General features: G+C 42.0%; 1 protein-coding gene and 1 non-coding gene across 10 annotated transcripts in view; both read right to left on the minus strand.

Annotated features, from left to right (window-relative positions):
* The window catches only part of AFF3 (ALF transcription elongation factor 3), a 305,750-nt gene that overhangs the window by 4,286 nt on the left and 273,711 nt on the right, over positions 1-27,753 (minus strand). For 7 of the 9 annotated variants that reach the window (XM_085533184.1, XM_085533180.1, XM_085533170.1 and 4 more), the window contains 8 exons: positions 26,101-27,153; positions 23,721-23,845; positions 20,941-21,142; positions 18,606-18,733; positions 7,106-7,169; positions 4,319-4,455; positions 2,221-2,292; positions 180-273 (listed from right to left, as the gene is read on the minus strand). In XM_085533184.1, the coding sequence (XP_085389310.1) occupies positions 180-273; positions 2,221-2,292; positions 4,319-4,455; positions 7,106-7,169; positions 18,606-18,733; positions 20,941-21,142; positions 23,721-23,845; positions 26,101-27,153 (1,875 nt within the window). Of the gene's footprint in view, positions 1-179; positions 274-2,220; positions 2,293-4,318; positions 4,456-7,105; positions 7,170-18,605; positions 18,734-20,940; positions 21,143-23,720; positions 23,846-26,100; positions 27,154-27,753 lie in introns of those variants that run through there. The other 2 variants (XR_014941034.1, XR_014941035.1) reach the window with 2 other exon arrangements.
* Positions 895-1,022, minus strand: LOC116652829 (U6atac minor spliceosomal RNA). The gene has a single exon (XR_004306048.2). It is a non-coding gene; the product is annotated as a U6atac minor spliceosomal RNA (small nuclear RNA).

The following is a 27,753-nucleotide window of genomic DNA, read 5'->3' on the forward strand; positions in this document are numbered from 1 at the left end:
AAGTACATGGCGGACTGCTTGGTTGCCCTCTGGTGCTTTTGTACAGTTCCCACTGAAGTCAGTGTGGGCTCTTTGCCAGACTTTGTGGGACAAGAACCAACCCCAGCGCAGCTACTGTTTTTGTTAAAATGTATTTACTATAACAGCACACTGATTTTAGAACACGTTAAGAAAGGTACCTTGAAATACTCAATAAGAGCTTTAGAATATTTGACAGCGTGGTCTCTCTTGAGTCGGAACATTCTCCAGTACAGAAGGGCCAGGCAGCGGTAACTGCAATAAAAGGGAGAGGAGGAGGTGAGGTGTGTCCCCAAACAGTAATCCCTGTAAATTATCTTAAATGCTCCAACTAATGTGCAGTGGAAGACTGACTTTGCTTACTATTAGGTTCACTCTTTTGTTCCATTTTACATACCACAGAATCACAGAATCATAGGATGGCTGAGATTGGAAGGGACCTTAAATATCATCAAGCTCCAACCCTCTGCCATGGGCAGGGCTGTCCCCCACCAGCTCAGGCTGCCCAGGGCCCCATCCAACCTGGCCTTGAGCACCTCCAGGGACAGGGTACCACAGCTTCCCTGGGCAGCTGTGCCAGCACCTCACAGCCTCACAGTGGAGAATTTCTTCCTAACATCTAACCTAAATCTGCCCTTTCATAGTTTAAAGCCATTCTCCCTTTGTTCAATCACTATCAGACTGTGTAAAATGTTGGTATCCTTCATGTTTGTAAGCCCCCTCAAAGTACTGGAAGGCTGCACTGAGGTTTCCCCTGAGCCTTCTCTTCTCCAAGCTAAACAAGCCCAGCTCCTCAATCCTGTCTTCATAGGAGAGGTGCTCCAGCCCTCTGATCATCTTAGTGGTCTAGTTCTGGACCCACTCCGACAGCTCCATATCCACACACGGTTAGATGCCACAAAGTACGTGGCAGTGCCCTAACCCTATGCATGCTGCACTGGCCACTAGGGCCTCTTCCATCCTTAGGAAGCGGACTGCTAATGATCATTCACGCTTTGCAGTATCTTCATGAGCAAAGCTAGGTTGGGTGCCACTGCCATGGCAGGCCATGAAGAGAACCACCAAGCAGACTGTGCTCAGAAGGGTTTGTACAGCTTGGTTCCCAGGTCTTAGCCCTTTGGGGTGCCTCATCCTGGTACTACACTCCAGCAGCCTGCATCCCTGCATAACGAACTAGCCATTCTGGGTCTGTCCTGCCTATGCCCAGCATCCTTTCTCAGCAGACAGAGGCAGCCGGCGACTTGCGGCCGCCTGCCACTGGAGGACAGCCTCGGCTCGGCAGACGGGCAGCGGCTGGCAGGCAACAGGAGGGAGGGAGCGGCCTACCACCTCCCCCCTTCTCCCCCCCTTCTATCCCCCCTACCGCTCTCCCCTCGTTTCTTTTTTAGCCTCTTTTCACTAATTCCCCACCTAAGCATTTTTAAAGCAATTCCCGTGCCCCGTGCTCATCCCGACTGGTGACAAAGGAAGGGCGTTTAAAAGGAGAGCGCACCTCTGAATACTCCGGTTCCTTTTATACAAATGATTAATTAGGACTCTTTTATTTACGGAGGATGAAGATGCATTCGGTTTGGGCTTTTAACAGATGGTTAATAGATGTTAAAAACACACTTGCTGATTGTAAATGTCCACTTACTGAGAATCAGGAACCATGTAATAGGTATTTGATGTATTAACTTCATAGATATTAAATTAAAATCTGAATTTAACAACATTTTAGCATTTTACTAGCCATCAGCAGCCGCCTTATAGAATGTGAGGTGCGTGTGTATATCCTGAAGTCTCCATTCGGGAGGGTATCCCAGAGGCTTAATTATCGCCATCACCGTATCTCTCTTCACGTAATGTAAATGTAATTTACGATTATAGAGCTTAAATGTCAGCCACAAAGAAATTGCCAAACTATCAGTACAAAAGTACATTGCTCATAAAAACAACAAACCATCAGGCATTTAAAAATTAATTACGCTGATGTACGATAGCTGACCTGTCACAGTCAATAAGAAAGAACCGCTTATTTACAGAGACAGAATGCAGACCTGCTGCAGCGATACGAGGGCTGGACCTTCTCAGAGCTGAAAGTATGTTCTTTCTTTCAACAGACAACATAATCCTATCTATCTGGCTGCGTTCAGTGTCTGATTTTCAAGAACAGTCTCCCTGCAGAAAAGGAGCCTTTTGAGGAAATGGCGATCTACTAACCATAGTGCTGCCAACTGCTTGTCTTCTGGCGTGGCGTTGGGGCCTGAGTGGGTTTTTAGTCTCACTGCGTACCTTAAGCAAAAGGAAAGAAGCCCATGTGAGTAAATTGACACAGCTTTATTTTACTGATCAGCTCCTACAAGAGCTATGCTGACCAATGTAATTCGAGCTGGCCTGTTATACGCATTTGCTCAAGTTACTAAACATACATGTCCTTTTCTGGTTGTGTTTTGGAACTATTTTGCCATTAACAGTGCCTCCCTGCACTCCTTATACAGCAGTAACTCCCTCGACCATCGATCAGCGCAGAGGGAAGCCCAGCTGGCAAGGTGCTGCTTCCTGGCTCGCTGTGCTGCCCTACCAAAATAACCTCCGCCGCCGGGGAGGCCCAGTTACACATAGTTCATGCAGGGAGGTTTTCACAGTGTTTGAAGGCAGGTGACAGCCTGTCTTGAAGCTGGTGCTGCCCTAACCCTGCCAATTCCAAGCGTGTCTACCCAGATCTGTGCCTCCAAGCAGAGTGCAGCGCAGGGGGAACTTGTAGCTCAGAGCTATTTTTGCACATATGACATTACACTCAAATTCTATAAATATTAAACATCCACAGTGGTAACACCGCTGTTTCAAGAAGTGTATGCACTATGCAATCATAAATTAGTTTCTGGAAATCTCGGCTTCCAGCTGAATACCTGAACAATGGACAAGGTTAGGACAACACAGCACTTCTGGGCTCGCTTCCAGAAAAATACCTGCTCCCCGTAATTAGCTGCCTGTGGTTTTTCTTATCTTTGTTTTCAAACTTTAATCCTGATACCTGCGCAAAGATTCAGTATGAACATTTTGTTTTAACAGGTGTACCTAGTAAACCCAGCATATTTTTCTAAGCCGCAGCAAGTGAGATCAACAGTAATTCACACTACTACATGACGGCAGCTACATGCATTATTGAAAGCTATGAATCTGCAAGCAAAATTCATTTCCAGAGCTAGGACCATCTATTTGCTATCATGAGAAAAGACAGGGCAGACAAAGGAAGAGCTTTCTGCCTGTGATGGTGCAAGTATTGAAAAAAAGAAGGGAAGAGATGCAGAGATGCACTGTTCTATTCTCCTACTGAAAAAAAGTATATTATGCTTTGTTTAATAATCTTCCAGTTAGAAAGCTGGCCTCAGTCCACTGAAATGCATGAGAAGACAGCCCTAAGTGGAATAAAATGCCAACGGAATTGCTAACGTATGTGAGAAAATGATTGCATCAACACTCCAAAAAAGAGCTCCAAAAGAATGCGATTGTTTGAGGAGCTTTGCGTCATTATGAATATGATTAAAAATGAAATGTTTTAATTACTATGACCTTAGTGCTGATGAGTCCTGCATGGTTGACTGTCCTAAGGAATTATGGCATGGTCACTGACAGTTCAACTTTCTCTGTTAGTGTGCCGGACTTTTTCTTGCAAAGAGTCACTCAGATGCTGGGGTGAGTTTGACCTATTTTTCTCTACCAGTGCTCTCAATATTAACTATTAGTACAAGTTACAATAGAGGAAAGGACTTAGAAGAAAGGAACGGGATTCTGGATTATCTTGTTTGGATAGCCATGTAGCTGAGTAAATGTAGGGGACTGTTTAAGTGTGAGCTGGACTCTTTTCAGGAGTCCACTAGCTCCAGCAGGAGAACACATACTAAATGGACCTCAGACACTCATTTTTAAATAGCAGTTCACATCTTTCAGGTAACAATTAAACTGTAGTCTTAAACATGTTAGAGCACTTTGCAAATGACCACTCCACAGAGTGTTCTGCTTTTAGGTAGCAGTTTTTCCCCCTTTTGAGGAGCACCGGACTTATAACTTGAAGCTCTTTAAGTAATTTGCAACTCTAGTAATATTAAAAGCTTTGTTTATTTTGCATTCTACACCATTTCCTAATTTAATTTCCAGTGAAATCACAGATTATCCATTTGTGTTACATATGACTGACGAGGCACCTGGGAAGACCTCTCTTCTCCCCATTTACTGTCTCTAGGAAATAATGAGATAAAGTAGATGAGCATATTTGCATCAACAGAGTAACCCCTGTGTTTGTCTCCTCCCTTCCTACCTGATGAGTTCAACTGTTTCTGAATACATTGTATAGGGGGACTTAGATTCCATTGGGCCTTGTTCCATTGCATTTCCACACTCAATAAACGATAGTGCTGCTTCTGCATAATTCAGTGCCTTTCCAAACTTTTCCACCTAGAGGGAAAAAATAAGGACACACAGAAATAATGTAGTCATCAAGATAAGGTTACATTTGATGGGATTTTCTCAACGTGAGACTTTCTCAGTGTGAATTATAAACTTGACACAAGTCAGTATATTTTCAGATTAATAAATCTTCCTATGAGAAAGCTAAAGCCCATCAAACCCTGTGCATCAGTGAAATTCATAAGACAGAAAGCAGAGCTGCAAAAGGCTGTGAGATGTTATTTGGTCCACACTCTTGAGTCAAAAGAAGGATCAAGGATCTCCAGTGCTGGAAATCCCACGAATTCAGCATCAGGCCTTTTGCCTCAGCTATCAAGCGTCCTTACCATTGAAAATGGTTTCACACTTCTTTGCAGATGCAGTTTTTCATCAGTCAACAAAGGAAGGTAATGACCGTCTTGAACTAAGAGAATCAGAGTTAAATATTTTGACTACTAAATCCCTCTTGTTCAAAGGCTCGTCTCCATTCTAATTTCATTTTCATTCCTACCATTTTCAGCACTGCTTGAACTTTTGTCAGGATTCTGCCCTCTATATCCTCCTCCTCTTTTAGGGACTACTCTACTCTCTCAGCTTTTCATGCCATCCTTTTTCCTTACCCAGTTTGTTCTCTTATGTTCTGTGCTTCTTTGACTCTACATGTTTGTGCGCTTAAACATATACATATGCACATATGCATCCTCAATAACAGTGTACATGCACGTGTGCACACAATGTTCATATGTGTACCCTTACATACTACTTATCTGGTCTCAGAATTTCATTTTTTGATGTGGGTAGAAATGAATCATGCTATTATCTCTCTGTCCTGACTTGTCTTTCCTTCAATCAGAACTCCTGCGGTACATAAAGCCCATTAATGGACTGGATGCATTTGGATGAAATCTGATGCATGCAGTGAAAGGTTAATGGACCTTATTCTTTTCTGAGGGATAAAGATTTTAAATAGTAACTTTGGAATGGCACACTGGCTTCAATCTATTTTAGGTTCTTATATGACTCCCATTGCGATCATACCAGAGAATTTCACAAACTTTTTATTATATTTCTCTCCCTGACGCTCTTCTGCAGGTGGAAGTGCTATTATCCCAATTTCACAGATGGGGAACTAAGGAGCAGAGAGACTTAGAGTCATTTTCAGGCTGCTCACTCTAAGTGCTTATATTAGGTATTGCAGTGCCAAAATAGGAGGTATCGAGGCCAGCAAGGTGATTCAAAGTGCTCCCATTTCCCTCCAGGATCCCTACACACTCAAGAAAGGGGGAAGTACTTGTGAAGAGTGATTCAGTATCAGTAAGGAGCTTGTCCACTGCAAAGGAAGGCTGAATGTGAAGGATATTTCTATCACCTAGTGCTGATGGGAGGCTATTTAAGCTATGCCTAAGTGACTTTCATGCAGGAAATTTGTGTCAGAGCAGAGTATAACATTTGCACCTCTTATTTCTGGGAGTCTACCATAAAAACATTTTTCTTCAGGCTAAGACAGTATTTCCTTTGCATATTAAGTGATTTTTTATTTTTTTTTTCTTTTCCATTTTGTTTAAAGCAACACACTAAAATGCACCATTTGTACTTTTCCACAGTATTTTCTGATTTATGACTCTCTTTAATATGGAACTGAATAAACCATGGAAATTTGTGCTAATAAACTCAGCTAGAGTGTAAAACTGCGTGTTAGTGTCCTAAATTAAGGGCCTGCTATGGCTTCCTTGGCCATTTTACAATCTGCACAGCTAAGAAAAAGAGGTGAAGAAAGAGGGACTGTGAGCTACCTTTCTTCTTTCCTGCTTCTGTGACCACAACGCGTCTGTCAAGCAGGGCAAGGCAGGACTACAGCTACTTCAACTTGCAAGACAGCTATGCTCATGCTGAGTCCCAACCCTTATATTGCATCTGCCATAACAGAGGCTGGCACTTCAAAGCTGTGCTGGCTTATTCACTGTGCTGGGCTAACTTAGGCTAGGAGAAAAGAGATGGTAAAGTAGAGCTTTTCTGGAGCACCATGTGCTTGATAGTACCCTGCTGTTTGGAAAGATGAGGATTCCTTCAGCTCCCCATAAAGCCCCAGGTCTGCCTTTCTCAAGGTCTTACTAGCTACTAGACGCATCAAAGATGGAGACAAGAACCTGTTTGTTGCAACCTTCCTGTGTGTGAAACTTGTTCCTGCAGGGTTAAATGGATTCCTAGTGCTGCTGGTTGACTTACAAAGGGTTTGTCATGAAAGGAAGATTCTTTTGGCACTGGAGAGCCAAAACTCTTCAAAAAAAAAGGGCAGATTCCCTTAGCACCAGACCAACCTGGACTAAGCCGAGCCAGCTTGTTAAACTGAAAAGAAAGGTATGTGGATACAGATAGTACAGCATCAAACTATATAGTCTCTGTTACTACAGTTGCTAATTAAAGCACAGGGATAAATGGAAATTTTTATTTATCCAGGCCTTTATCTCAGTAAGTCATTATTTGTTAAGTCATAGTTTATTGGGCTATGAACATTTGATTATATAAACATTTCTTAATTTAACAAGCCTAGCCATCCTTATAATAGATTTTATAATTACCCCAGCAATACCGCACTGATGAAGAAACTGCATTACAAAAATAATTTGGAGCAACATAACTGGAAAGAAAATATTCTCACCATCGCATCTGCTTTATGTTTCTTCCGTTTAGCTTCCTGCATAAAGTAATCTGCATTGCGTGGCCTACCAGGGGGAAATAAGAAGATACTTTATTATTTTCTGAAGTGCAGAATATTTTCAGGTTATTTTTCCCTTATTTTAAACCTGATTTGCAAACATTCTTTATGAAGAAAATACACTTATCATGTAACCATGCATCTTATATTTTCAAATTGCTGCCTGTGGAGACAATAGCATTTATGGCTGTTCTCATTCTTTAGAAGTCAGTGATTCAAAGCAAAAAAAAAAAAAAAAAAAAAAAAAAAAAAAAAAGCTAATAAAATGTATTTTTATGGATTGTATAAACTGCTTCCCAAATTAGTGCAGTTTTGATCTACCAAATGGATGCAAGCATTAAGCAGAACAAGTTATTCCATCTTATCCTCTCCCTTGTGTTTGTGTACCTCATTTTCTACTCCTCCCTGTATGCTGCCATTTGCCTTGGCTTCTACTTCCTTACAAAACAAGTGTGTTTAATCTCTCCACCTCAAAAATGCGCACTGAATCTGCTTGCCTCCACCTTATCCCCCTTCTCCTTATCTGTAAGCACACTGAGAGTGCTATTTGCTTTTGCTGCCTGGAGTTCATCTGTGACATGGAGCTAGGCTGCCAGCAGCTTGCCACTGGCGTTACTTGTGTCAAATTCTCCATTGATTTCTCCTCAAATAGATCTCAGAGACTCCATTCCATCCTTAACCTACCTGACCTACTGACTGCAGGGCACAAATTCAGTTGCTGTCTCTGTGCTGAAATTCACAAGACCATTTCTGATCCCAACTAATCCACTTCTATTCAAACTGAAAACACAAAGTGCTGCCTCCCTGGCAGTGCTTGGTGACCAATTCACTGAGCCCTCGTGGCTGAAACAGGTTTCTTCATCTTCTCCCTAATCCACTTTTCTCAATGGAGAGAAGCCACTTGCCATGTCATTTTAGCGCGTAACACAGCATCTTCAATTCTCAAAAAGTCTTCGTACATCCTGACCATGAAGATTCCTCCAGTCTCATATGTGTGAGACATGACCTTCCTCCTTCTACTCAGCTAAAACATGTCCAGGTTCATCTCAGCACATACTGAAGTTACTGCCGTATCCTTGTCACTCTCAGAAGTTTCTCCTTGCAAAACTGTTCTCTTAGAACTGCTTCGAGTCATCCTTTAGATGTTTTCTAATGAAAATGGGATATTGCTGAGTATTCAGAGAATGAATAACCATATTCCCACCATTCATGATTTTAAATGCATGGCTTTGTAAAAAAATAGGGTATTGTGGTATTACTGCAGCGTAGCAATCCCTATATATATATATATAAATATATATAATATATATATATAAATCTGGATTTCTCAGAATGTTTGTTAAAAAAAATAATTATGAGTCAGAGAAGATATAGACCTAAAAACTGAAGTCAATGTATGAGACAAAAGCTCTAGCTGTCCACAGTAAGAACACTTTGAGATCCACAACAGATCAGTGGGAACAAGGTGGATCCTCTTGACGCCCATGTCTACTTCCTTGAATCAGTAAGGCCATTTGCCACTGCATCTGCTAGTCAGTTTCCTTCTTTTATGCACACAGTTTCAAGGAGATTTAATTATATCACAGAAAGTTAGTCATAACTCTTATTTTGAAGGCTAAATGTCATCAGAGAGAAATAAAATTTGGAGCCTGAGTAATTTTGAATGACATCTGTCCTAAAAAGTTTGATGACACACAGAAAAATAGTTCATTTGTTCCATTTTTAAAACGTTCTTCTTCAGAGTGGCATTTTTCCCCAATTCCGCAGTATAAAGAAGACTATAGACAGGTTTCTGTCCTAGCATCCTGTAACCTACTGTAGCTGCCAATACTCTCTGTACCCAGCAGGACGGATACATTATCTTAACAACACAAACCATGTGGATTTGGTTTTGTTCTGTTACAGAATCATAGAATCATAGAATCACAAGGTTGGAAAGGACCTACAAGATCATCTAGTCCAACCAGCCTCCTGTCACCATTAATACCCACTAGACTACTAAACCATCTCTCGTAGCTCCTCATCCAGACACCTCTTGAACACTGCAAGGGACACCACCTCCCTGGGCAGCCATTCCAGTGCCTGACCACTCTTTGAGAGAAAACATTTTTCCTTATATCTAATCCAAACCTCCTTTGGTACAACTTGTGCCATTTCCTTGGGTCCTACTTGTTTCTGGGGAGAAGAGGCTGACTACCTCCTCTTCACAACCGCCCTTCAGAAAGTTGTAGAGTGCAATGAGGTCGCCCCTGAGCCTCCGTTTTTCAGACTGAGCAATCCTAGCTCCTCAGCCACTTCTCGTAAGACTTGTGCTCCAGAACCCTCACTAGCTTTATTGCCCTTCTCTGGACACATTCCATGGCTTCAATGTCTTTCTTGTAGTAAGGGGCTGAAACCTGAACACAGTAGTCATGTACTTATGAAGTACTGGACACTGAAACAGTGTTAGCTTGATGGGGAAAACCATGTTTTCACGAAAGACCTTTCAAAATCTCAATGTCCTGTCTATCTTAGTTTTGTACTATAACCTAGTTAAGACTGTTTACTCTGAAGTGACAAAAAACAAAGCAAAGCAGAGCACATCAGCAATGCTTAGCTCTCTGAAATGATCAAAGTGATGAACTTTTTGCATGATCCTTTCAAATTCTGGTCATTCAAATATGTTCTTTGCAATGTACCCTCCTATGTGACACCCAAAACCATCTGTATAATTTGCTTGTTTGAAGCACGGAAAGGAGCTGTAAAAACCAAGTGAGATAACACAATGTAATTATGTTCTACTCATAAATAACACAATTGTAGAATGTTTTTCAACACGTAGCAGGATTTATTCTCCAGAGTTATGTTCAGCAGCTGAAAGCATCGGCAGGAGGTAGTACATTACTGAACCAAGAGGGCCCTGATCTGGGGTAGCTAACCAGAATGCAATGTGTGAAAATCAAAGTCATCAGTTTCTACTGAAGCCAGCTGTTTTGGGGGAAAACCTAAAATAAAGATGAAGCTATTAAAATATAACAGTTAAGCACAGTATGTATATCCACAATGTGGATGTCTAGATACTTGCATAGGAAAAATACAGGATTGATATACAAATCTGAGGACCTCAGATTTGTGTTTTCTCATGCCAGAGATACAGAAAGTTCTGTAGCTGAATTCCTCTTCAGGTCTCAGGTCAAGGTTTGCGATCCTTCTGCGGACTGCAGCCTTGCTAAAACCTGAAAAGCCTTTCTACAGAGTTAAATTGGTACCAGGCTACTGGTGGAACTGGATAGGATGTAAGTGGTATAAGAAACACTGGAGCCTCTTTGTTAGGCTAAAAATGTTACTGATCATGAATGTAAACTGAAGTCTCGTGGAAAGATATTCCCCGACTTCTAGTTTTCAGACAATTGAGTCAGATTCTCCTATGTCATTTACAACTGTCTGTATCAAGAGGCATCAGCACTGTCACTCCAGATTTACAAACAGGATTCAGGCCTCTCTTTTATTTATTTATTTTTGGTAAAAATATATAAAAAGAAGTTTGACTTCAAATTAACAGGTACAAACAAGTGTTTTATCTCTATTAATAATCTTGACTGCACAAGGAACTCTTTTGTTTCTGAATATCTGATTGTTGGTACTGGTAGAAATATGGTCCTCTTCAACAAAGCCAAAAAAGAGTTCTAATACACTGCTCTAATGCCTCTCATATATCTCTCTGAAAGGCAAGAGAAAGAGAGCAAAGCATCAGTGCCAACTAAGTCAGGCTGCTGGTGAATTCTCCCCAGGATCAAGTGTCATTATGTGAAACTGGCTGCTCTCGAGGAGAATTTACCCTACTCTGTTGATTGGGGAAAGCAATCAAGTACTGCTGGAACTGGTTCAATGCATTCTCAGTCAACACTAGCCAGTCACCTAGGCACTGCAACAGAATCCAGCCTTTTACAGAATAAACCCCCATGGCTAGATCTGATAGTACAAACAAGGCCAGGCTTCCTTTTCAACACTGGTATTCAAACCATTTATGACTTTGACAAGGGCAGCCTCAGTAGCATGTCTGTGGCTGAAGCAAGGACGAGATTTATCAAACAATCTGCTACTGTCCAAAATTCCTCTCACTGGCACTGCCACCACTTTCTCTGGGAGCTTGTCGAAAACCAGCAGGAAATACAGCATTTCCATCACTTGTTATGTTGCACAGGATCCCAGCGTGAGGTGAGATGGCTGTGGGCATGGTAATTATTCCCCTTCCAGAAGCAGCCTTTTAGAATTTCCGGGCTGTTGAGTTCCTAAGAGTGTGTTTACCCAGGTAAAATGCTTGAGTGTCTATGTTTCTCCCTCCACATCCTATTTAGCTGTATGCCATTACAGTGCATGCCTACCACCTTTGTCTTCTGATACCTTCTCTGAATTTAATTTACTCCAGTTTAGCAGATAATTGCAAAAATGTAAACTCATGCAGTAAAAAAAAGGGAAGAGAATCAAAGTGCATCAAAAGAAGCCTTACTTTGTGCAGTAATTTATCAGCATCTTCTGCAACATAATCTCCTCAAAACTCAGTGCAACTGCTGGTATTTACAGAGTACAGTACAGCTTAGGCTCCAATATACAATTTTAATTATAACTGCATTCAAAAGCACATTTTTCATCTAATTTTTGTATCTTATATGAACTAAATACTAAACTACAGCATTTTCTGCTTCATTTACATAATCCTCCACTTGAACATTATTTCTTACTGTGGTATAGTGCTTTATGAGGATACATTAAAAAAAAACTAATAAAAGTTCAATTAAACATCATAAATGTAGCCAAGTGCATATTTTAATACTCTTCAGAGATAATGTTGCTGAAGTGTTATAAAAAACTAAACTAGGGCTTCCTTAGTGTACAACAATTGCACATAATAAAAGCAGCTTAAATCATAATTCTAAATTTAGGAACAGTTTTACCACTTAAGTAATCCAGACCCTAAAAGGTAGGAGTGCTGGAATGGAGCAGAAGAGCAGAATGAACCACATTAGAATTTGATCAGAGCTAGAGGGAAACCAGAAGAAATGGGCATAGCCAGGGTCAGCCCATGCCCAGTTTTGAATTTGTGCCAGTAATCCACGACCCTTAAATACAAGAACAGAAGGTGATCCTGTAAGGACAAGGTAACAACATAAAGTAAAATGTCTGTGTATATATTTGTCTATATATTTGTTATTTCAGACAGGGATACACTGGGAAATACACCAGGATCACTTCTAATACATTGTGTCTTATGTAAGGATTGTCACTTAGGGGGCTAAATGGGGCTAAAGCTGGGAAGCAGATATTAATGTACAAAATAGCATCCCACCCTGATGCACTGTGGCCTCTTGGCCATTCCACACATCATGCTTAACTGCTGTTCCTGGGATGGCACATGGGGTGGAGGACAGCCCATGGTACTGTACGAGACAGGTATTTGGTTATGGAAGTCTCTTGCTCACTATGGCAGAATCAGCATGTTTGGAAAGTTCAGTGCAGGAGCATAATGTTAGAGAGGGCAGGGAAGGTATTGGCGACCCATTTAAATGCTTGTGCTATAGGCATTTCAGAAAGACAGGAACAAAGGATCTGATTGGAGTCAGGCCAAATGTAAGAAAAATTTACTCAATCACACAGCTACACAACTGCTATCTCGATGGGCTTAGTATAACGACGTCAATAGCTCAGATTAGATGAACAGATGAAGAGTTCAGATACCTAGAGAGCGAGTTACTGTTGCAAAAAAATAGCAGCCAAAATTAAAGAATGGCTTCTAATTTAAATGAAGTGAAGAAACATGCAATAAGTAGGGGTTCTTATTTCTGCAAAAATGCAAAACTCCCCAAACTAATGCCAGTTTAGTGAAATACCAGAGATGAAGAGAGTCAAAATCCGCTACAAATTCCCAGACATGACCCGGATTCACGAGTTAAAAATACTCATGTGAAATCAATACCTAGACTAAAACCTGCAAGGGCAAAGTGTATATGCAAAGAGGGAGAAAGGAAAAAGGTATTAACAACAGGCACTTGAGCTCCCATGTTAAAAACAGAGGAAGAAATCTTTACATCCTCACAGTTAAACTACAGCTGTGCCTCTTTTCTTGTATGTCAGATAAATATTCTGAGATCAACTAATTTCAGTAGAAGCTGAGGGAAGCACTTAAGAGTCAAACCATGGGAGAGAGAGTAGGACCACAGCTACCCAGGCTTACATTGTTTTAATATGCCAGGCAATACACCCTGAATTCCCAAGAGGCAAATGCAAACCAAAGGCAGAAAGATACTTCTGTGAGAGGAACTACCTGGCAGCCAACTCTGATAATTCCAGCACTGATGAGTGAGGTGTGGGTGAAATTGATGAGTGACAGTACGTGTGAAACCTTGGCTCCATCTGCTCTAGTGGAATAAGCAGAACAAGGATACCAGCTCTATCATTGGATCATCCATGCTGTTTGATGGCTAATACTCTCCTTGGCATAGTTTTGAGCTTTCTCCCAGACAATGCCTGGGCACAGCTGGAGGACAGCACATGCCAAGGGCTGTTCTCAGGAGGCAGTGAGTGTTCTTTGTTTTGAGGAGTGAAGACAGTTCAGTCATAAAAACACAGTGCTGGACTACTTGCCCATAGGGAGTGGAAGGGCATGGATGTAGCCTGTAAACTCAAATGAAATCTGAAGTTCTGGATTTTCTTTGGGACTAGGGTATAATGGCTATAAATCCTTTATCCCATGAGAATCTCATGCTGGAGTTGTTTAAACATCCACTTCCCACCTAAACAGGATCTTAGAAAGGGGGGAGGGTGGTCGTACAGAGAACAGGAAACGTAATTATTTAATCACAGAAGCAGTGTATGCAATGTAGGAACTCAATGTTATTTTCTCATTGTCAGTATAAGAAAATACAGTGCCACAAGTTAAAAGGAGGCATAAAATGGAATGGTCAGATCAAGTCTTGAAATTGTCTGAAGCCAAGAAATTGAGCATACGAATTTGTGACAAACTTAGTACAGCAGACATTGGTTTATCTGACAGTTAATTGTTTAGGTGGCTGATGAGAAGAGTCTTTTCCTTAAATGTGCTCCTAGGGGTGCGCTCAGCACTCTGGAAGTCTTTCCAAATACTTCAGAAGACCAGGAGTCTTTGAGGAATTTTAATCAAGGTGAAGCAAACTGGTTTCAACTGGTTGTGTGAGTAACAACCCAAGAGCACAAATTCCTTTCCACACTGAGAAAGAAGAACAGGGAAAAAGACTGAAAAGTAGAGACTTGGGGTCCAAGCCAAAACTAAGAGATATCACAGAATCACAGAATTGTAGTGGTTGGAAGGGACCTCTAGAGATCACAGAGTCCAACCCCCCTGCCAAAGCAGGCTCCCTACACCACGTCACACAGGTAGGCGTCCAGGCGGGTCTTGAATATCTCCAGAGAAGGAGACTCCACCACCTCCCTGGGCAGCCTGTTCCAGTGCTCCGTCACCCTCACTGTAAAGAAGTTCTTCTGCACATTTGTGCACAACTTCCTATGCTGTACTTTCATCCCATTACCCCTAGTCCTGTCCCCATGCACTACTGAAAAGAGACCAGCCTCACCACTATGGCTCCCACACCTCAGGTATTTATAAACCTGGATCAAATCCCCTCTCAGCCTTCTTTTCTCAAGGCTAAACAGACCCAGTTCCCTAAGTCTCTCCTCATAGGGGAGATGCTCCAGGCCCTTCAAGTAAGAAGTTATCACTTCAGCTTTTTATGAGCTTTATGCATGACACCTTTATAGCTAGAATATTTCCTGGATGTGTGGTTTATCTATAGATGGGAATAGTGTCTCACTGTAGGATACATTCCTAAAGCTGTGTGTACGTACCACCTGAATCCATGGAAAGAAAATTCAACAAAAGATAATAATAATAAAAAATTCTTGAAAAACAAAACAAAACAAAACAAAACAAAAAAGAAAAAAGAAAAGATGTGGAAGGTGGATTACTTTGATCCCAAAAGGTCAGAAAAAAAAAAAGAGAAGATACAGAGAAGAGAAAAAAACAAGCAAACCACACACGAAGTTTGAAAGGGTAAGCCACAGTGCAAGTAAGAAAATAAATAATCCCAAGGAACAAGTTCTCCTCTGTATTCATAAGGAGAACTGGGAAGCAGAGTGTGCTCTGCTCTTTTTGTACTACACATGCGGTGTTTGGAGGAGGTGTGAGACTGTGCCCTCTGGCACCCACAGCATGTCTGTGCTTATCACTTCAAGGACAACAGACTTCATTTCTAAATGCAGTTATTGGGAATTCTATCATTCAGCGAAATTACAGCAGGACTGCATTTGGCTTGAAGCATTACGATGTAGCTTTTAAAATGTTCTCTTCATAGAGTCAGAAATGGCCAAAAATCCAGGAAATCTTGTTAAGAATTAATACTGGGAGCAACATGGATGTTGCTTATACGTGTGCCACACTGGATACCTCAAAGCACATTCAGATCAGGCAGTAAACAATGGCAGAACAAGAAAAGCAGTATTTTGCCTGCCTTTTGAAGACTCTTAGCTATATTTACTTTCATATTTTGATGCATGTGTGTACAGCACTCTGCCAAGCAAGATATACTTTTTATTGACCTACTTGTGTTCCAATTTATTGCTAGTGACAGCTGTTGTCAATGATCTAGAGAAGATAAATTGAGACTAAAGCAGAGACTCTGATTGGTCAAAAAAATTATTGTTTTAAATCGAATAAAAGAGATTTAGTCTTCAAACTACAGAGTCTGATTAAAATGAAGACTTTAAAGCCATTGCTAGATTACAGTAATTCCAAACTTCATGGATTATGAGATGAAATACTTCATAGGCATCATTTTGAACAAAATGCTGCCATTAGGATTACTACGTGACTTTAGACATACAGTACTGCATTTTTTCAAATCCTCTGCTGTGTTACTATAAGGATTTGAAAGACATTGGCTGCCATGTTTAATTCGATCCTTTTAACATGAGTCAAATTTGTTGACATTTTACATTTGCAGTCAGTCCAATCTGCTACATTTCAGTGACTTCTTTACATGGTAAATTCAGGATCAAGATCTAGAATAGCTGATATTTGGTGGTGTTTCCTAGATACAGCTTGTGGATGACAGCTGTAGTACAGAAAAGTCTCCTTCCATTACTTAGCACAACAGGCATTTAGACGTTTGTGTTTTTTGAGGGCAAATTAAGACGTATTTAACTTCTGTGTTTTATCTTATTTGGCATTTTAGATTTTATTTTATTTTTTTAATGGGCTGTAAATTTATTGGGGACATTCTACACATAAGGCACTATACACCAACAGTTTTATTGTATCTCTCCCTGTAAAGGTGAAACGGTTGTACTGAAGATTCCTGCCAGAGAAATCACACGTATCACTAATGGAGAAAGCAAGTCATAAAAGCCTCTTAGATGACAGAGATGGTGAGAAAAAGCAGGTTTCTTATGACAAAATTGCAGAGGGAAAATACACAAAATGATCCCCTATTTTTTTTTGTCAGCATCTTGATGGAGAATCAGATGAAGACAGATACAATAGTTCTATTGTAGTTGTTTCTGACTGTATTTTTCTAATCCAAACAGATGAGCACATCCTACATTTTGACTTATATAAGGTATACTGATACATTTTTGCCATGTATGTACATGTTTAAAGTGCAGAAGAATGGAACAGTCGCAAGTAAATCATAGATGATTCAAGTATTTCAACAAATGTGAAGACTTACGTAGTGATTCTAAGCAGCTTCAAATTTCCTCAATGGAAATCACTGAATAAATGTGTTGAAATTTTTGAAAAATAGCATGGAGGGACGTAGAGAAGGAACAAAAATGAGGATATATACACAGGGGAGAGTTTTCTCCAAAAGGAGCAGAAAGAATGATTACATTTATTGAGTTTACATCTCTTCATGACTTTCAGGAAAGTACATAGAAATTAATCTCACCAGCCTTCTCTTCTTGACAGACAACAATACAGTTATATCATTTTAAAGTCTGTGGGAATTACTTATATGTCATAGCAGGAAATCTGGATTCTCCCGATGAGATACTGCCACCCCTCTAGTTGTCTCTAAGACTCGGTTCATGTAAACGAACATTACAATTACTACAATTATTAGTAGTAATATTTATCAAAATCCCCATTCTGGTAGAAAACAGGGCTGTTTTCTTAGGGTTTCCCTAAGTAAATAAGTGCAAGTGATGTTATTGGTGAAATTCTGGGAGTACAAAAGGTGTGTCAAGGTTACACAGCTTATGAAGCTGTATATGCTCCAGGCAGTCTGAAACATTGCTTGAACAGAATTTCTTTTGCACTGGACAAAAAAGTCAGTATTTTAATTCCAGAATATAATTTAAAAAAATAAAATAATTTTTAAAAAAAAGTAGGTTTTCTTGATATTAAGGTTCCAACCTTCAGTTTTACCTTCAACTAAGTGATACCATATCCTACACTGTGGGAAATGAACCAGCAGTTTTAATTTACCAAAATGAAAGTGAAGACAATTACAAGCTCAAAGCTCAAATTATTTTCAGAAGGGGCCCTTCTGAAAATATCCCTCCAGATATTCATGTTAGCCACTGTTGCTTGCTTCTTTCTCTTCCTTTGTGACATCTTTTTCTGAGCAGCAGTAGCAACAAGTGAAGCAGCTGTCAAGGTCTGTGGATACAAGGCTCCCATCTGTCCTCTCCCCTTGTTCCAAAGGACACACCAAAAGGGAGTCCCTCTTGCCCTTCCTTGATATGAATATGTATATGTCTGTAGTCAGAGATGTGCAGAATTAATGCTGAAGCACTAATAGGGCCTTCCCTTTATGGCCATGACGTGTCCCATGTGGGTGTTTCTATTCAGCTCATTGGCCAAAGAAATCCATTTAAACTCAGGTCTGAATCTTCAATCCCTGTTCAAGCTTGCTGTAGGTGTGCCTGTGTCTTCAGCCCTACCACAGCGGTGTGTGTGCCAGGTCATGGCACAACTCTGGGGCTTTCCTCCTGGTTTGACCTCAGATCCGCCTTATCACTATGCACACCTGGCAGCCAGTGAACTCTGTCTGACCCTGTTTATCCTCACCAGACCTGATCCTGATCTGACCTCCTGGCTTGACCTTGTACCTGTCTCATCACCTTGTTTCGTGTTTCTGTGACTGGATTCTCTGCTGGCATAGCCACCACCCCACCAGTCATCTTCTGTCCTTCTGCTCCTGGCCCCCCATCCCTTAGGCAACAGCCAGTCTTTACTGCTTCCTGATGTTCAGAGGCTTAATTTATGATGATAAATAAAATACTTTATAAACTATGTCTCATTCATTGTTCAATGTACAGTATTACTATAATAATAATGGCCATATCTCAGCTCCACATAAACAAACTGTAATTTCCTTCTGAAATGCAGAAAGCTACATTGCTTACTTTATTTAAAGTTATCTGTACTTACATATCATCAAAGATAAGCTTTGTCCTTCTGCAGTCCCTGGGTGCGCTGGACAGAGGTGACCAAGGCTCTGTTTGGGTCTGTGGCTTATTGCAGAGAAGAACATTTTCTGAATTGGTGTGAACTGCTTTCTAGACAACAAACAGCATGGAAGACATTGAGCTTTTAACTTCAAAAAAGCAACTATTAAACCTCAGATAGTCTTTGCATTGTGCTGTAAACTGCCAGTTAGTTTTCCTATTTCAGCAGGCAAGATGCTGAACTATCCTGTGACTGACAGCCACCAATTCACAGATGCTGCTCAGAGCACTGAGTTTTGATGTGACACACAGACAAAATGGAGCTGAACTATCAGTCATCATCAAAACACTCTGCAACAAAGTCAGTGAAATTATGGAAGAACGGATCAGTTTGGTCATTGAGAAGATCAAGTTACATCTCCAGTCTTCAGCTTCCAAACCGACACTGTACCTTGCACCAGGAGAACAAGGCGAACCCCAGTTTGCCCTCAGCTTATAGCCACTGTCAGAAAACATAACCATTTCTCCTTCACGTAGAGGATGGAAATTTAATAGGGAAATGCACAGAAAGTTAAAATGGATAAAGACTACTTCCTCACTTAGGATCCCTGACAGAAATTCAAGATACCACCTAGATACCCCATGAAGGGAAGAGACAAAACAAAGCTATGTTTAACATTTATAGTTCATGAGCTCTCATATTCCGTACGGCACATCCAGATCAGTTCAGACGGCTAAGGTTTTCAGATGAGTAATCAGATACATAAGAATTTTATTGCAAAGGGTTTTAAAATGTTGACCAAATGGTGCATTGCTGGGCTATGCAGAAAATCTCAGTGAAAATCATTTGCTGAGGGTGTGGATCATAAAGCAATCGCCTTCTACTTTTGATTACCAGCACATTTGCCTGTGAAGGAATTTACATTGTTTTCAGGATATCCTGTGAAGACTCATATCATTATGATTCTGAATGGGTTATAAACCTCCAAACTTATGTTTTAGAAGTTAAAAAGTCTAAGATACTACATTTATTCCATGAAAAGATAAATCTACCACTGCTATGCATTAAAATGTATTTTAACTTGAAGGGCATAACTATTGACAACTTATCTTTTGACTATGTCTAAAATTAAGATTATATTTACTACCCCCCTCTTCACTCTTTAAAAAAATAAATAAATACAATTAAGTATATACATAGGTCTTTATGGGCTAGCTATCCTCACTGGTCAATTATCCCTGCAGCAAAAGCAGCTGGAAGAGACCACTGGTACAACTCAAGTATTCTCGTTTCCTGAAAGCTGCTTAGGCACTAATACTTTGGCTTTTGAAACCTCTTATGTATCAAAGAACATACCATTCAGAAACAAATACACACTGGATAAAATCTTCTGTAGCAAAGAAAGGAGCATGTGCCTTTCTAGCAGCAGAAGAGTGCCTCAGCAACTTGACTAGATTGACTACAGCAGTGGAAAACAGTATGAGTATCCAAGTTACTTCTTCTAGGTATTTTACACAAAGCTGCAAGAGGCAACATTCTGACCTTAGTCTTCTAATCACAGTGTCCTGCAGATAGGATACTATTTAGAGAGGTGAGAGAAATATAAATCCCCTCAACCAGAAGCGCTAACAGACTCTTTAGTCTAGTGTTCTAATCACAGAGCTCACGGATAACTGAAGGGGAACATTCACTCCCACTCTCTCTGTACTCTGAAGACTGTGGCTAGCCCCCAGTTTAGTAATAAGTCCTTACTTATTACAAAAGTATTAAGTAATACTAAAGAAGAGGTACTCTGGAAACTTTTAGTGTTGTTAAGATTCTCTGACAGCTTAAATATCTAAATGCCTGGGCTGCGATGGAGCTGAGTTGCAAGACTCATGCTAAGCTGTTCAGTGGTGTCAACAGCAAGCACTAATGTATGAGAAAACTGGTTGGAAGCCATGGAGAATTACATAAATCCAGATACACTCACAGGTAGGTGGTGGCTGAGCAGAGGTCTTATACAGTGCACCACATTGCTGGATGTGGGGCCTTGCATTATGCCCAGGAAATACTCCACAGGCCTAAATCCATTAAATCTGGACCACCAGCTTTTATCTTTTGCTTATGTATCCTTTGTTATTTGTCCAATTTACAGCCTGCCTTCCTGCCGTTCTTCTGTGCCTTGCTAAACCCCAAAATATAAAAACCAAACTTACAATACTGCATTCATTATTACAACTTTTTAGCATAAGATTCTGCAAAGTTATCATAGATTCAATATGAAATGAAAAATATCAAGATGGGGTTTTATATTGTTAACAGCAGTACAACTTACATTGAAGTCTCCGAGATGTGGCTGTGACTGGATTTCACCCTTATGCTTTTTGCTGGAGGAGATGGAAGGTAATAGACTGCTGCCATTAGGTCTGCTGGAGGAAGTTAAATCATCGCTGGAGTATTTGTGTTTTGATGCATCAGAGAGGGGAGAGACGGGTGACCGAAGCACTTTCTCATTTTTATTTATTGGTAGTGCCAAACTGGAAATGGAAATTACAGTAATGGAGTGTCACAAAGCTGGGTTTGAGAAAGGTAAATGTTTTATATATTACCAAAACTTTGAATTTAAAACCTGCTGGCAGTATAAAGTCTATTGGTATCTGGTAACAAGCTTTACAGTATTGGGACCAAGAGTTCATTTACAAATTTGTATCATGTTTATCCTCTTTTCCTTCAAGGCAAATTGTAATTCTGGAGTTAATACCAAGTCTGTATCAGAGTGCTTGAAAAAAAATACAGAGATAAATGGCTACTTGCTCACCATCTCTTAAGGGATAGCCGGAGATGAAGATTAGACTTTGAAGTGTAAGTTTAGGTTATGGAGCCCTATTTCACTATTAGAGTTGACAATTTATAAGCCACGGCAATAAAGCCATACGTGAACTAAAAGAGGAAATGTGTTTAAAGATGACTGGGTTGTCTTTGTGCTCAATGGGCAGCCCTTGGTAGCACTGTTTATTCTGATCTACCACTGATGTTAAAGACAAAGAAAGATAGGCTGGTACTGCAGACAAAAGGAAACATATGCAAACGGCAGCCACAGAGAAACATGAGCTGATCTATACCGCAAAGAAGAAAGCTATATAACATTTTCAGTTTTCATTTATATTACAGAAGCTTTGGATGAGAAGTCTAACGAGCTATAAAAATATCTCCAAAATAAGTTCTAGATGCACTAATTTAAAGAAAATACGTATCTGGGAATTTTAAAGCCACATGCACAAAGTAAGCATTCTTAAGGAGATGGTCTGCATTTAAGACAAGAACTGTGATTAAGGTCAGACAGACAATTTTAACACAATACCTTCCCTTGTCACATTCCCCTTTATTCAGCCTATTACTTTTTATGGACAATTCTCACTTCTTTATGGTTACTGTATCAGACAGTGTACACTTAATGGAATCGCAAAACGGAAAACGGTACAAAATATACTTTATTTCTGCACATCATTTCAGGGAACAGAGCTAATTAAACGTGCTCTTATCATACATTTATCCATTTATCTGGCACGCCTTTAAAAACCAGCTGTGAGAGAAGCAATGAATCATCAATTCAGAACCCTTCCCGTTTCCCACAGTGTAGTACTTTTAAAATACAACACAAACTGTGTTGCTTTAATGACCAAGTGCTGTTTATGAATGAAGGAGTCGGGGTGTGTGAAATGGACAGCTGCGTTGTTCTTTTCCCTCCAAGAAAAATAAGAACTTTAGGACTATTTTGAATGTGCAGGCTGACACTGTTATTTCTTTTCCCTTTTTCAAACATAAAACCATACCTTGGCTAGCCATGTTTATACATCACTGTCAAAGTGTAGGACTACAGCATCCAGGAGAAGCCATGGCTCTTTGGAAGTGTACCCAAGCCTCAAAAGCTTGGCCCTGAGCTTGAGGACTCGCTACTACTTCTATTTGTGTGGCAGGCCTTTTGCAAGGACCCTGGCACTTTACTTAAGGCCCACCTACATGTACTGTGAGCAGTCAAACTATAGCATCCCAGCCTTGTTATCCTGTGAAGCTGTGCAAAACAACATGCAGCACATTCTAATCTGCTGGCACTTCACAGATAGTGGACCTGATGTAGATGTAAGATATTTAGGGTTACTCTGCCTGCTGTGGTGGCCTTTTGTATCAAACAAGACCTTGCTCAGACTGTACGTAGGAAGAAAGGTTGTTGTATGATGCTAATGGCTGTAAATTGTGCCAGAGGAAGTTCAGGTTGGAGATGATGAAAAAAACTATTCTCAGAAAGAGCAATGAGACCCTGACACTGGCTGCCCAGGGAGGTGTTTAAGAACCATGTGGATGTGGCACTGAGGGATGTGGTTAGTGGGCATGGAGGGGGGTGGGCTGGTGGTTGGACTACATGATCTGAGAGGTCTTTTCCAACCTTAATCATTCGACAATTCTACATTAGGCTCTACAACATCAAGCTCTCACATCTGAAGGTGTTTTTGCTCCTCTCTTTGCTACTAGCTATCAGCTGTGCTGACATAACCGTCTGTGCATGACTTACAGTAGCATAAACCACACAAACTTCTGGGAAGCAGCACAGACGAGGGAAGAATTAAGAAGCAAATATTAAAGACTTCCTTTTTTCTTTCTTTCTTTGTTTCTTTTTTCTTTTTTTTTCTTTTCTTTTTTTTTCAGTTTCAATCTAATTACTGTTGACTGATTTAAACCCAGGCATAGAGTCAAGAGTCTGAAACTCATACACTGTAAGGAAGGAGAAGATGGCTGCCCAAGTGAACCAGCGCCTACAAGGTGATGTCTGAGAATGTATCTCACACAACTGCATTGCTCTATCTATCCTTACTCATTCCATGAGCCTCACACTCGAACTAACAACTCTGCACAATACGATGAAAATGCGAGTATATAAATGTGTCAGGAGCCGCTAAGATGTTCATTAAACCAGAAGAAAGCAGAATGCACTGAGCAATTTTTCAACATAAAATGTTATAATTAAAAAATAACTCGTATTACAGGCAATAATAACACAGGACATTAAATTGCAACTAGTTGTATGACTTGGTGGTAAATAAGAAGGAAAATGCTTACCTATTTTCATTCATATTGCAGTGATTTGTTGTTGTGATGCTGTGGGCAGAGGCAGCTAATCGCGAAGAACTCTCTCGCTCTAAATGAGTCTTCTTGGTGTCTCTGTACTCTTCCTCATTCTCACACTGAGTAAAGAGAAAAATGGCAGTCTTGTAGGTTTTGTGTTTACTGAACATCTGAAAGTACTTTGACAAATCAGATGCTGGTTTTCTGACATCCTGATGCTTTCTTTAAGCATATACCTAACAAGGATGAGAGAAGATTGGTTCATGCCTTGAAAAACTAACTATCTAAAGAGGCAGTGTGCAGACAAAGGAGTAGAATATAGAACTTGAATCATTTCAACCACATTCCCACCTGCACCTTCAGATATTTTTTTCTTTATATTGCCCTCTTTGCGCATCTCCTGTGTGCTTTTCTCTTGCCTAGTGCTCAACCTCATTCATCCTCCTTCTCCCTCTCTTTCCTTGGCAGTAATGACCTTCCCTGCATTACTAAATACAACAGATCAGCAACTGGCTGATGAGTGACTGGAGCCAGTTGGCAAGGAACAGCTTACATACATGTGCTCAGCTTGCTCCTCCTTCAAACCATGGTATGCCATATTCAGGCTGCCTTTTGGGAAGGGCCCTCAGGCAATGTGGTCCATAGCTGGGGCCACAAAGTGTCTGGAAGAAGCTGGCCTGCTACATCCTGGTCACATCTGGCCTACTCATATGAATGTAGCTCATTCATATGAGCTGCCACTATCTGACTTTGTCTTGCATTCCTTACTGCTTCCTAATGGCTCTGTTTTCCCACCTTCTTACAACGTCCACATCCCTTACCACTTCTAACTTCTTCCTGTGATGACCAAGTTTTACTTGTGACCTGTTGATTATTCTGTATTTAGTGTTTTGCTGCACGGCAATAACATTTTCTGGTATTCGCTACCACTGTGGCTGTGTGCCTTCCAGGTGGCGCAGTGGTAGGAATGCAGCTTGCAACACTGGAGGCCTGGGTTCGAATTGCCCCTGTGGCGCAAGTGCCGCTCTGCTACACGGGAAGCTCGAATCCCGGAGGTTGGACTCGATGATCTCTAAGGTCCCTTCCAACCCGCACAAGACTGTGATACTGTGATACTGTGTTGCTACGGGTTAACATAGCTCATTCTCCACCTGAGTGAATATCTTAAATCCTTTGCCAACTTTACTTTCCCCATTTTCTTTAGATCATGACAGAGGTGGAAATGATAAAGACCTCTTTTTAATGTTGCAGTTATGCCTGATTATCTATTCTTATTAGTCCTATTCTTTAAGTCTTCTGGGAAGGCAGATCAAGTACGGTGTGTTTGCATGGCAGTTATCACAGGGAGGGTCCTATTTCAGGCTGAGGGGCAATTTGGTACTCCAGCAATGCCTTGTATTTATTGTTACAATAAAACTTCCAACAACAGCAATGCTTTAAGATAGAAGACAAAAACATAATTTGTGCCAGAGAAAATCAAATTAAGCTTTTCTAGAATGACTGCATTTATTCTGCTCTTCTATCATATCCTCGTTTCCTTCTGGGTGCATGGGCTGGCAATATGACAAAGAAATTTCCTATAGCACAGAATGTAAATCTTTTGCTTCTGCCCTGCTTTGACCCGGTCTCCATCACTTTGTATTGTGCAATTACTTTCATGCTACTTCCTAAAGAAAATGCAGATAGATGCATCTCAGAGCTTAGCAGTAGCTCTACCAGTGGCAGATACTGAAAAAATACTTTCAAGTACTTAAAAAAAAACCACGCAAGAATAAAAAATGAAGATAGGAAAAAAAAAAGGAAGACCACTTTAGATAAATGGTCCCAAGAAACGTGCAGATCAGTCTGCACATGTATGGTAGCTCAGATGGTAACAGATGACTACATAGTAAAACTGTTCAGAAAATGAGCAGATGGTGATTCCAGTTGAAAGTGACTTCTGGGGTCAGACTGTCACAAATGGAGCGGAAAGCATCCTCAATAGACAGCTGCAGCCTTTGGGTGAAGGGGACTCCCCGTCAAGAGAAAGCTGGCACACCTTGTGGCTCACAGAATGTTCAGGGGAGGTACGGTACATTCCCTGTGCCAAACTAAGCAGTGCCTCTGAGAGCTCTGGTTTTGCAAGAAGCCTCAGGAGAGAAACCTACCTGACTTTGCTCTGACCAAGGCACAAAAAGCCACGTGCCAGCAGCCAACACCATCTCCAAGGGCCAGGGGTTTCATTGCCCCAGAGACTTTTCTGGTTGCCTTGTGGTGAGCAGAGCTGAGGCCTGGTGAGGGCACGCTGCTGAGCAGCAACACAGATGTGTGTGATGCTGGGGCTGTGCCCCAATTCCCTGCCCCGAGCTGCCACCCCCACTGCCCCAGAGCTCACCTTGCGTTTCCTTCTAGATTTCGGTAAGCCCTTCTCTGCAGGGAGGTCAGCACTACTACCCTGTGGGATGCTGGCCGCCTGGTTTGTTCCGGCGCTCATTGCCAGCGGATCTTCAGGCAAACGCTCTGGAATCCTGGACAAAAGAGCCAAGTCAATGTTGACCCACAGCGACTTTACCTCATCACTGTCTTTCAGAGGAGACAGGAGCTCATTCCTACCGAAAGGAACCAGGGTGTAAAACTGTTCCTCCAGCTCCTTTGCTATTTCACTATTAGTCCTGGCATTAATGGAGCCAAAGGCACTGCAGCCGCCGTGGGCTTTGCTGGCGGCTCCCGTCCCCAAGTCCTTGGCATGCGGCTCGGCCCCGGCCGCCGCCTGCGCCTTGGGCAGCGGGCGCTCCTCCCGCTCGGACTCGGAGCCCGACTCGGAGGAGGACGACGAGGACGAGGACTCTGTCTCTATGAACTCCTTGGATTTGGGCGCCGTTTTGCTCGGCCCCCGGGCCCGCCGCTTCTCACCGGCCGCGGCTGAGCGGGGCTCCCGGCGGTGCCCGGCTCTACAACCCGCTCCGCCGACGCTCGCAGCGGGCCGGGCCCTGGGCGCCTCGCTGCCGGCGCCTTCCAGAAAGCCGTGGCTCCCTGCGGGCTCCTCTGCCCCACGGCAGTGCGAGCCGTCTCCGACGGAGGTCCTCTCGGCTCGCCTCGGTGCCTTCTTCCCCGCTGCCCTCCTGGGCGGCCCGCAGTCAGCGGCGGGGGGTGATTTCTGCCGTCCTCCCTTGCTGCCCGGTGCTTTGTTGGCGGTCCTGGGCCGCGGCCCGTCCCCGACGGTGGCGGCGGTGGAGGGGGCGGCGGTGCGGCTGTCCCCGGCGCGGTGCTCAGCTGGGCCCGGGGTCGGGGTCTTCTCGTCCTCTTGCCGCTCCGCCTTCACGTGGCCGTAGTAGGGGTGGGCTTCTAGGGCCGAGGCGTCGTGGTGGGTCAGGATGGGTGCTTTGTGTGGGGTAACTTTGTTCAGCCACTTGTCCAGCTGCCACTTGTTAGATGAGGGTGGCTCGGGCTGAAAGGGAAGCAGATGGCAATAAACTTAGTGACAGGTCCCTCCGTCCTCACCTGCAGAGCCTCCTCCAGAGCACCAAAACACCAGTGCCACCAAACACCTGTAACACAGGTTTTACCCTTAGCAAGAGGCCACCCCAATCTCCATGGCACCCCATGACACCCCATGACACCCCATGACACCCCATGACACCCCATGACACCCCATGACACCTCATGACACCCCATGACTCTGGCTGTGGGTAGGAAAGGTAAGGCTGCCAGGTCAGCAGGCAAGGAGGGTGCTCCATGCTGCCCGTTTTGCAGCCTTGGTTCAGCAGCAGGGCTGGGAAATGGGAGGTAAACCCCAGCAGGTGGGATGTTCTTGGTTTCTGGAGGAGGCTGGGAAGGAGGATGGGTTCCGTGAGTCAACATTTCTTGGGATGTTTCATACTGGCTTCAGCTTTACTGGGAAACACTCCTGAGATTCCAAACAGAGGAAAATATGGGGATAGGAAAATTGGAAAACAAAGCAGGGGTATGACTGAGGCTAACCAAGCAGGAAAGCTAGGTTTGTATATTTTATGTCCTGCACCACCACATTAAATACCATAAGTATTTA

This window comes from Coturnix japonica, chromosome 1 (genome assembly GCF_054131305.1).
Source record: "Coturnix japonica strain WE chromosome 1, WE-NBRP24, whole genome shotgun sequence".
Lineage (NCBI taxonomy): Eukaryota > Metazoa > Chordata > Aves > Galliformes > Phasianidae > Coturnix > Coturnix japonica.